The sequence below is a fragment of the Drosophila montana genome, unplaced genomic scaffold (genome assembly GCF_035044405.1).
Source record: "Drosophila montana isolate Dmon_TW-CO22-7 unplaced genomic scaffold, ASM3504440v1 contig_3416_1, whole genome shotgun sequence".
Taxonomy (NCBI): domain Eukaryota; kingdom Metazoa; phylum Arthropoda; class Insecta; order Diptera; family Drosophilidae; genus Drosophila; species Drosophila montana.
The window spans coordinates 1-10,256 of record NW_026998301.1 but is presented as its reverse complement, the minus strand read 5'-3'; the positions used below and the strand labels follow the sequence as shown (position 1 = coordinate 10,256).

General features: G+C 39.2%; 1 protein-coding gene across 1 annotated transcript; it reads right to left on the bottom strand.

The window, feature by feature from the left end:
* Positions 1-69: 69 nt before the first annotated feature.
* Positions 70-5,696, bottom strand: LOC135434587 (golgin subfamily A member 6-like protein 25). Its single transcript, XM_064691195.1, has 2 exons — positions 5,640-5,696; positions 70-1,284 (listed from the first exon to the last, which is right to left on the bottom strand). The coding sequence occupies exons 1-2, from the start codon at positions 5,694-5,696 to the stop codon at positions 70-72; spliced, it is 1,272 nt and encodes a 423-aa protein (XP_064547265.1).
* Positions 5,697-10,256: the final 4,560 nt, after the last annotated feature.

Sequence of the window (10,256 nt, the reverse complement as noted above, 5' to 3'; positions counted from 1 at the left end):
ATTTTCATATGCTTTTCACGCCTTTTTCTACTCTTGTAGCTTCTGACTTTCTCTCATTTTTAATATTTCTTAATTTACTATTATTATTATTATTTTTTTAAAGTTGTTTTCCAGTTTTTTGCGACTTCTCTCTTGATCTTGTTCTTTCTCTTTCTCTCTTCTCTTTTGTTCTTGGTCTTGTTCTTGCTCTTGCTCTCGCTCTCGCTCTTCTAGCTTATTTTCTTGCTCTTCCTCTTGCTTTTCCTCTTGCTCTTCCTCTCGCTCTTCTTGCTCATGTTCTTGATCTTCTTCTTGCTCTGGTTCTTGCTCTTGTTCTTGCTCTTGCTCTCGCTCTTCTAGCTCATGTTCTTGCTCTTCCTCTTGCTCTTGCTCTCGCTCTTCTAGCTCTTCCTCTTGTTCTTTCTCTTGCTCTTCGTATTGTTCTTGCTCATGTTCTTGCTCATGTCGTTGCTCTTCCTCTCGCTCTTCTTGCTCTTGTTCTTGATCTTCTTGTTGCTCTTGTTCTTGCTCTTCTTCTTGCTCTGGTTCTTGCACTTGTTCTTGCTCTTGCTCTCGCTCTTCTAACTCATGTTCTTGCTCTTCCTCTTGCTCTTGCTCTCGCTCTTCTAGCTCTTCCTCTTGCTCTTGCTCTTCGTCTTGTTCTTGCTCATGTTCTTGCTCTTCCTCTCGCTCTTCTTTCTCATGCTCTTGATCTTCTTGTTGCTCTTGTTCTTGCTCTTCTTCTTGCTCTGGTTCTTGCACTTGTTCTTGCTCTTGCTCTCGCTCTTCTAACTCATGTTCTTGCTCTTCCTCTTGCTCTTGCTCTCGCTCTTCTAGCTCTTCCTCTTGCTTTTGCTCTTCGTCTTGTTCTTGCTCATGTTCTTGCTCTTCCTCTCGCTCTTTTTTCTCATGTTCTTGATCTTCTTGTTGCTCTTGTTCTTGCTCTTCTTCTTGCTCTGGTTCTTGCTCTGGTTCTTGCTCTTGCTCTCGCTCTTCTAGCTCATGTTCTTGCTCTTCCTCTTGCTCTTGCTCTCGCTCTTCTAGCTCATGTTCTTGCTCTTCCTCTTGCTCTTCCTCTCGCTCTTGCTCTTGCTCTTCGTCTTGTTCTTGCTCATGTTCTTGCTCTTCCTCTCGCTCTTCTTGCTCATGTTCTTGCTCTTGTTCTTGATCTTCTTCTTGCTCTGGTTCTTGCTCTGGTTCTTGCTCTTGTTCTTGCTCTTCTAGCTCATGTTCTTGCTCTTCCTCTTGCTCTTGCTCTCGCTCTTCTAGCTCATGTTCTTGCTCTTCCTCTTGCTCTTTCTCTCGCTATTCTAGCTCTTCCTCTTGCTCTTGCTCATGCTCTTCGTCTTGTTCTTGCTCATGTCCTTGCTCTTCCTCTCGCTCTTCTTGCTCATGTTCTTGCTCTTGTTCTTGATCTTCTTGTTGCTCTTGTTCTTGCTCTGGTTCTTGCTCTTGTTCTTGCTCTTCTAGCTCATGTTCTTGCTCTTCCTCTTGCTCTTGCTCTCGCTCTTCTAGCTCATGTTCTTGCTCTTCCTCTTGCTCTTGCTCATGCTCCTCGTCTTGTTCTTGCTCATGTCCTTGCTCTCCCTCTCGCTCTTCTTGCTCATGTTCTTGCTCTTGTTCTTGATCTTCTTGTTGCTCTTGTTCTTGCCCTGGTTCTTGCTCTTGTTCTTGCTCTTCTAGCTCATGTTCTTGCTCTTCCTCTTGCTCTTGCTCTCGCTCTTCTAGCTCATGTTCTTGCTCTTCCTCTTGCTCTTGCTCTTGCTCTTCGTCTTGTTCTTGCTCATGTTCTTGCTCTTCCTCTCGCTCTTCTTGCTCATGTTCTTGCTCTTGTTCTTGATCTTCTTGTTGCTCTTGTTCTTGCTCTTGTCCGTTCCCTTTTTACCGCTTCTTTGTCTGTTCTCCTTCCTATATTTTGACTTATTTCGCCTTTCTTTTTATTCTGGTCTTTTTTTCTTAATCTCACATTTTCCTTGTTCCGACTTTGCCTTTTTTTCACTCTTTTCGCCTGGAATTTTTATTTATTTATCCTGCTCCAACTGTTTCTTTGCTTTCTTCAATTTCTTTTGTTTTACATTCTGATTGGACTTTTTAGTATTTTTCTTATTTTATTCTTTTCTTATTTGATGCTTGCATTTCATCTGAATTGCCTGTCTACTCAGCCAGAAGTCGGACCAAACTCTTTTCAAAATCCTACCTAAAGCGATTCGCCACATTAAGAAAATCTATTTCTTAAAACAATCCGTAGTTTTTCTAAAACGTTAAACAAATGTTTGAAAAATTAAAACTTTTCTTCTTAAAAGTAGAACATAAATGTAGAAAAACTAATATGTAAAAAATGTTCTTTATATTAGAATATTGTTCTGAAACGCAAAAGAATTATTTCAAAAGTAGAAAATACTTTTGAAGAATTTAAAATTGTACCTTTTCTTCATATGAAAATAAATTTTATAAAATGATGAAACATTTTCAACTTTTCTCGACTTAAAAAAATTTAGAGTGCAATTTCTTTATGTTTTTCTCATCCAACTTTCACTTCTACGTCTGCAGCCACGACTTCGATGTTTTTTTCGATTCTTTGCCTGGAAGAGAGCATCATTCTTCTACTCTCTTTCTCTCTTTCTCTATCTCTCTCCTTCTCTCTCTCTCTCTATTTCCCTATCTCTATCTCCTGCTCTCACTCTTTCTATATATCTATCTCTTCTCCTTCTCTCTACATCTCTTCTTGCCTTCTGATTTTTCTCTTTCTCTCTCTTTCTTTGCTCTCTGATTTCTCTGTCTTTCTTTCGACCTCATTTGTCGTTGTTTAATTCAAATTTGTGCAAATCAATTGGTTTAGTTTTTACGGGCTTTTATTAAATGTTGATTAACTATTTAGTTTGGCATTTTCGACACACGCACACACACACACGCACACACACACCTCAATATATATGGGCAAACCAATAAAGCGCTCGAAGCTGAGTTCATAGCTCGACAGTTGGTTGTGTTCTGGGAGGGGCGGCTGATTTATGGGCATGTGCCTCAAAGCACCGACCTGACCTGACCCGGCGCGACCCGGCTCGACTCGACCTGAACCTGCGCCTGCACCTGCAGCCAAAGCTGCGAAAAGTGTGTGAACTGGACCAGGACCTGAACCTGAAGCTGGACCCAAACATATGCCGCTGCAAACGTTGCTTAATAAGTTTTAGCTAAGCGGGCGAGGTTGGCAGGGCGCAGGGGCTAGGGGGCTAGAAACTACTCGTAAAGCCAAACGATTCGCGTTCGCCTTTTGCTCTTTTGAGATTTATTGACATATAAATTTAATGCCTAGCCCCGACCAAGGGCCAAGCTGAACGCCGGATGAGCAAAGTTTAGGAGCAGTTGATTGAATGCGCTTTACTGCTTGGATTTCCGTTCGTAAATTGAAAAAAAATATAGTTATACTATATATATAGATAGGTAGATATATATATATACATATATGCCGAGCGCTGAGGCTGAAGGCACGCATTGGCATAAAGTCGGCAAATGGCACAGATTTTGTATTTAGTTTAGGCAGAAGCTATTTTAATTTCCAATTTCCCAGCATGCATAGCCGGGCATTATTGAAAGCAAGGACGCCAACAACAGGCACTGCAGCACATTCAGACAATTTACCATGCCAATCACACAAGCAAGCAGCAAAAAGTTCTCCCATCGGGAGTGCACCACCGACGGATACCCTGCACACTCACGCAGCAAGCTGCGCTTCTGCATTCTTGATCGGTGCTTAGAGTACGATTTTTATGTATTTTACAGTGCATTCAGGTTGGCATTCAATTATGTGTACATACCAAAGCGCAAGGCACTACATTTAAATACTCTATTTTGTCCAATTTTGGGTAGCACGGGGAAAGGTATCTGAAACGTGAAATATTTGTAATCTGTATATACCATAGTCGTATATACATACCATATTTGCGGTACTTAGCTCTTATGATTTTCCAGTCGTGCTTAAAAAATCATAGCTCAAAATTAATTGGTATCATTATTATGAAGATGAGAAATGAGAATGAGAAATCGAAGAAAATTGTGATAAAACTAGATGCTGCGTATTATCTAGTTGAATATATATGTCAATGAGTTCATATAGGGCTGGTTAAGATTAGTCTTTAGTTTCTCGAGGAAAGAGTAGCATATTTACTATATAAGTTAAAAATATACATTAAAAAAACGGAAAACAATTCTGATAGGTGAAATGTTTAATTCTCGAGGCAAATTCAAGTGCACCTCAATTCTAAATCTCTTTAATTTTCATAGTTTTGCCTATTTGTTGCGCATTTTACCACAACTAAGCTGCGCAAAAAAAGTTATTAGCTCTCAGTTTCATGAGGCTAAAGGAAATTTGCTGAAGCTGCTCGTCAGAAAACTTGAAGATTTCAACTTTATATAATTTGTACACAAATTAGGTATTAATTAAGCAACTTTCTACGAGCTTTACAGCACAGAGAATAGCTTTTATATTTGAGAGATATTAATAATGTTTTATTCTCAGAGTTGCTTAACTCGGAAGGGATTAAGTTTGATATTCGAGGATAAATAATCATTTCTTAACGATTTTTATATAATTTACTGCTTAGTTGAATAATATTCTCAGGAGTTGCTTTGCTCCAAAGGGATAAACTTGGATATTTGAGGAAAACAAATCATTTTTCAATAAGTTTTATACAATTTGGCGGTTAATTGAATATTATTCTCACAGTTGAATTGCTTTGAAGGGATTAACTGGAATGTATCTGTGTATCAATAATAACTTTTGAATAACCATTTAAACCATTTTCTGATTAGTTGAACGAGATTCACAAGAGTTGTTTCACTTTCATGGAGACTAGCTTTGATATTTGAGGCATTATAATCATTTCTTAATCATTTTCATAGCACTTTCTGTGAAGTTAAATAATATTCTCAGAATTGCGCAACTCCAAGGAGATTAGCTTTGATAGTTGAGTAACACTTGTATACAATTTTGTGGTTAATTGATTAATATTCGCTGAGTTAACTAGCGCGAAAGGGATTAACTTTATTATTTGAAGAAACTTGAAGATTTTTCTAGTCGGTTGAACAACATACACAAGAGTTGTTTTACTTCGATGGGATTAACTTTGATATTTGCGAATTAATCAAGATATTCGAGTAGTTTTTAATACAATTCTGTGATTAATTAAATACAATTTGGCGAGTTGTTTAACTTCGAAGGTTTTAAGCGCGAAGATAGGCTCCAAAATTGTTTTTTATTTGCACAAAACTTTTGTTTTTAAGCTGTCCGCAGCTACACAGCGTAACAACTCTTAGCACACTTGATGTAAGTACAGGGTATGCGGATAAAAAACAGACTCCAACGAGCAAAAAGATAAAAAAAAAACGATTGCAATTTCCTGTGGCGCAGGTTTCACTTTCCTCTCCATATATACATATATATATATATATATATATATATATATATATATTTTGTATAGAAATCCCAGCGCCTGATTTGTTGTGCTCCTTTCTGTGTATTTGGTTGTTGTTGTTGTTGTCGTTGCCGTTGTTATTGCGCACACTTTTTGATTAGCATCAAATTATGGGTCACATATTCGTTGGCACACATTCGATTTGGCATTGGCGACACAACAATAGCCAGAATCCAGGAGTCGACTTACCATTGCCATCAGCCTCATCATGACTGCAATCATCGTCAGCATGGCGCCGAGAATCATCTGGCGTGCACTTGTTCAATGTCGGCGCAATAAAAACTGCAATATTTCTTTAGCTCGCGCTGAATGTCGCTGCGTGGCCTTCACCTTGACGTCTGTTGCCAGAATAGACAGGAATCTGAAATCTTTTTCAACATTAGTTTGAATCTTTTTTTGCAGTCAGCAGAGCCAGCTGCACTCCACCCCCCCACGTACACACATCGTACTTTGCACGCTCGCACATTCGCATTCAACCCAAGCCGAATCGCAACGCATCGCAGCGTATCGCATGCCATCCAATGGGTTGGACTGGTGGCAAACACGAACGGCTGCTGTTGCTGTTGCCATAGAGCTGGCGCATCACATTGTCAACCTCACTTATGAAATATGCCGGCTACCAGGGCTACCAGGAGCGCAGTTCGTTGTGTTCGTGAATGCAGCAGCGGTAAATGAGTTATTCGCCGCAAATCGCCGTTATTTTGCGCTTGCTATCGCGCCAAATATCGCAAACTGAACCGATTCAGTGAACCGAGTTGCATTCAGTTCTATCTACATGTACATTTTTGTTCACAAATATACATATTTTCTTTGCATATTAGAAAGTGTGTTAGATTTACAGAAATTGCCCTGCGTTACCTGGCTTAAACAGGCAATGTGTTGATTAAATTGCTTGTATACTTCCGAAATGGAAGTTCAAATTCGAAGCTAATTTTTCAGCAAATTTATTGATTTAAAATTGTAAAACTGAGAAGACTGAAGAGACTGAGAAGTCTATCTAAAATTTGGTACTCTTTGCATACTTTTAAGCTAGTAATCTTTCAAAAACATTTTGAAACTTTTTCAAGCCAAAGGAAAGTACGAGACTTCCCTGAATAATATTATTAATAATATTCGTCTTAGTATTATTGTTTCTGTTGCTATTATTATAATATTGTTATTATTGTTATCATTAAGTATTAGTTGAATCATTTTTATTAATAATGTCATTATTATCCTTATTATTATTAATAATGAAAAAAAGTAATAATAATAAAAATAATAATAATAATAGTAATAAATTAATAATAATATTAAACAAAATAATGATGGTAATACAAATCATTATTATTTTTAATAAATTGTCAATTATTAAAAGGACTATCAACATGAAAAAGTTGTTGACAGCTTTGACAACCACACAAATTCTCTAAATAGTTTACTGTTCTGCTCCAATCAAGAAATTGTTGAATTTAAGCCCTAAGAAAAACAGAAAATTATCGACATAAATCACTTTATATTCATTTTTATAATTATTAATATGTTTGCATAATGTTTGTTATTTTTATTAATCCATTATTAATTAATTAAGATGAAAATGAAAAGTGAGTTGGAATCGTTTGCAAGCCCGAATCCCTGGACGGCCAATGCAGTCCGCGCCTGTGCACTTGCCGTCTCCACAAATTCATAGGTAAAGCTGCAGGGGGACAGATGGGGGCAGATGGGGACAGATGGGGACAGTGCGAAACGACAACGACTCGAAATCGAATTGAGTCTCTTTGGCCATGAATCACAAACAAATACCGCGACATTGCCGGCAGCGCAGCCTCAAACTACAACCACCCTGAATCTATAACAATTCCATATATCCGACGCACACACATACAGACACACAGGCACACAGACACACATGTGCGACACACACACACACTCACATACAGCTACCTGCGCAACAGCTACTCTCGGCTCGGCCCCTCTTACGAAACGGTTCAATGCAGTTGAGTTCAGTAAATATTATGTTAAATTGAGATAATTTGTTGCCTGATACTCTCGCCACAGAAAAAATGAGAGACTAATAGAAAGGGAAAGCAAAAGATGCAGACAGAGATAGACAGAGTCTGTGGCGAGCTGTCGTAGTTCGTATACAATGTCATGCGGCAGAACGAGGGCGCGAATGTTAGAGTGGGTGAGCGTGATAAGGAGAGGGGAGGGGCAGACAGTCAGGCAGACATGCAGGCAGGCAGGCAGGCAGGCAGGCGTGCTGGCAAGGACAGATTTTCATTTAAATTTGTTCGCGTTTTATAGTCGCAAATTTTTGCTCGATTTTGCAAATTTTCTAGATTTCTATCGTAATTGGCGGCTTGTTGTGTCCCATTCACAATGAGACTCCAACCCGCAGCGCCTTCCCTTTTCCCCCTGCCAAATAGAGCCGGAAGTACGAGTATCCGTATCCGTATCCCAGTCGCATTTCGCCATGACTATTGCGACTTAACGGAAGGGGGCGTGGCGAAGCACACACTGTTGCATATTATATTCGAGCATTTCACGTATTTCGTAGCATACTTTTAAGCGTAAAACCCCAACAAAAAGAGATTACATTTTGGCTGTGACCGAGTGGCATATATTCTATATCTTAACCGCTTTTTCATCCAGCTGCATTTCACTAGGCATAATGGCAAATGCAAATCGAAAGCTATCGATTTTAGGCAAATTCGATAGCATCGATAGCTATCAAGTTTGGGAATTTCGGCAATGGAAGTTAGCGTATGATATAAAATATGTAAGATATACGAGAATCCAGACGTCAAATTTAGCATCTGTGGCATTTGTAACCCTTGCAACATTATGTAAGAGCAGGCATTTAAAATCGATTATTATCGATTTTAGAGAATCATGGTGAAGCGAATTTTCGTACAACTTATTAAACTTAAACTCCGATGCGATGATGGTATAAAACAATGGCTGTCTTATTAACCACATCTCAAGCTCTTGAAATCCCACTGATAAGAGTCGATCAATTTTTATCGATTATATGAAGAAAGAGGAAATATTGCAATAAATCGATCTAAAACATGAACTCAAGCTGCGTATGTGAAATAATATCAAAACAAAATCTTGTTAGCAATCGATTTGTATCGATTTCGGAATAAAGGAGAAACATCGAACAAATAAATTAGGTAAAAGACTTACGACTGCCGAGAGTCTCCAGGTCTGTGAGCTCAACGCATTCGGACAGCGGCATCTAGAGCTATTTACTATATAGTATTCTACAGTCTTGTCGAAGTCGAAGACGTGTCTCATAGTTTCTTCACAATACCCTGTTTAAATGGGTATTATTTAATTTTGAACCAAACGTTTTTAATCATAATATTTACAAAGATGTTGTCTGACCAGGGGATTTTCAATTAGCTCACCGACTAGCAGCTTTACACTACACAATTTGCTTATGCACTGCATACGGGGCTTAAGGGCTAAGTGAAGGCTGAAGGCAGGTGTAGGGGGCTGTGCGGGGGCTGTGTGGGTAATTTGGATACTTTGTGCAAGCCATGTGGGCCCAAATGTGAACGTTGCATATTTCGTAGCATACTTTTGTGGGCTTCAGCATACGTCGAGGCGTTAAATTGTATAAACAACTAGTTAACAGTGGATGACGAGGAGACGGGGGTGCGGGGTGGCTTTGGCTTTGGTGGGGTTACGGGCAGCACGTCTCGAAGTCAGTGACCCAAAAGTGTGCCAAGCCAAAAACCCCCAGCCGATGCGAAGCCCGCAATCATAATAAATTGTAGGGCCAGCGTCAGTCGTGTGTATAAAATAGTCATTAAAAATACATGGCTTACAGGGTGTGAGGCGAGGGGCTTGCGGTGGGGTTAGTTGCTGGTAAGTTACACACACAGACTACACACACACTCACACACACACACACACACACACACACAGCAGAAGAACACACACATGTGTCTTTATACAATGCAATTAATTGTTTTGTTTATCATGTTTATCAGACGCTTCACGCTTGATTTGGCCAACAAAAAGGTTCGGGCAGCGCGTCCAGCGCCTAGTTGTCCACTTGGCCATTAGTTGTCATTGCTTATGGACCCAACCATACACAAATGCTATACCGAAACATCCACTCCCCTGTCCTCTGGCCGACCACAAAGTGGCACCGAATAAAGATGCTTTGAGCATTGCGTTCATTCGATTAAATAACTCATCACCGAAAACGGTTCATTGATTATTCGCTTTTTCGATATTTGATTTGGGCTTAAGCCAAACAAAAATAAGGAACAAATAGTTTGTGTTTTCTTTGGTAAATCCTGAAATGATGGTAAATGCTTAAAAGGAAGGCAAATGTTTTAAGCCGAAAAGTGTTTCATTTCAAGGGAAAAAAAGCTAAAGAGAGCTGTTCCAACTAACCTGTCAGTGATTTCTTTGAGAACATATTAGGCCCAAAAGAGCTGTTCCCGAAAACGGTTCAAACGGTTAGAATTTCACCAATTTTTTATTGCATACTTTTTGCAACGGCTTTAGAAACTATCTATAACCGAAAATCAAAAATAAAAATTGTGTACCATTAAATTTATTATCTTTCGTGAAAAATTAATAAGAAAAAAACAACACTGAGCCAAACAACATTGGGCATGGATGTTAGTGCATCCACGCCCTCCCAACCGAGAGAGCTGCGACCAGAATTTGCTAAAATGATGAGAATTGCTGGCGCTACACCTGCGGAAATCGTGAAATGATTTCCTTAAATACTGTAAGTGCTTCAAATACTGCAATTAAGTGCAGTTGTAGCAATTTTGCAGCAACGACATGCACATTGACGTC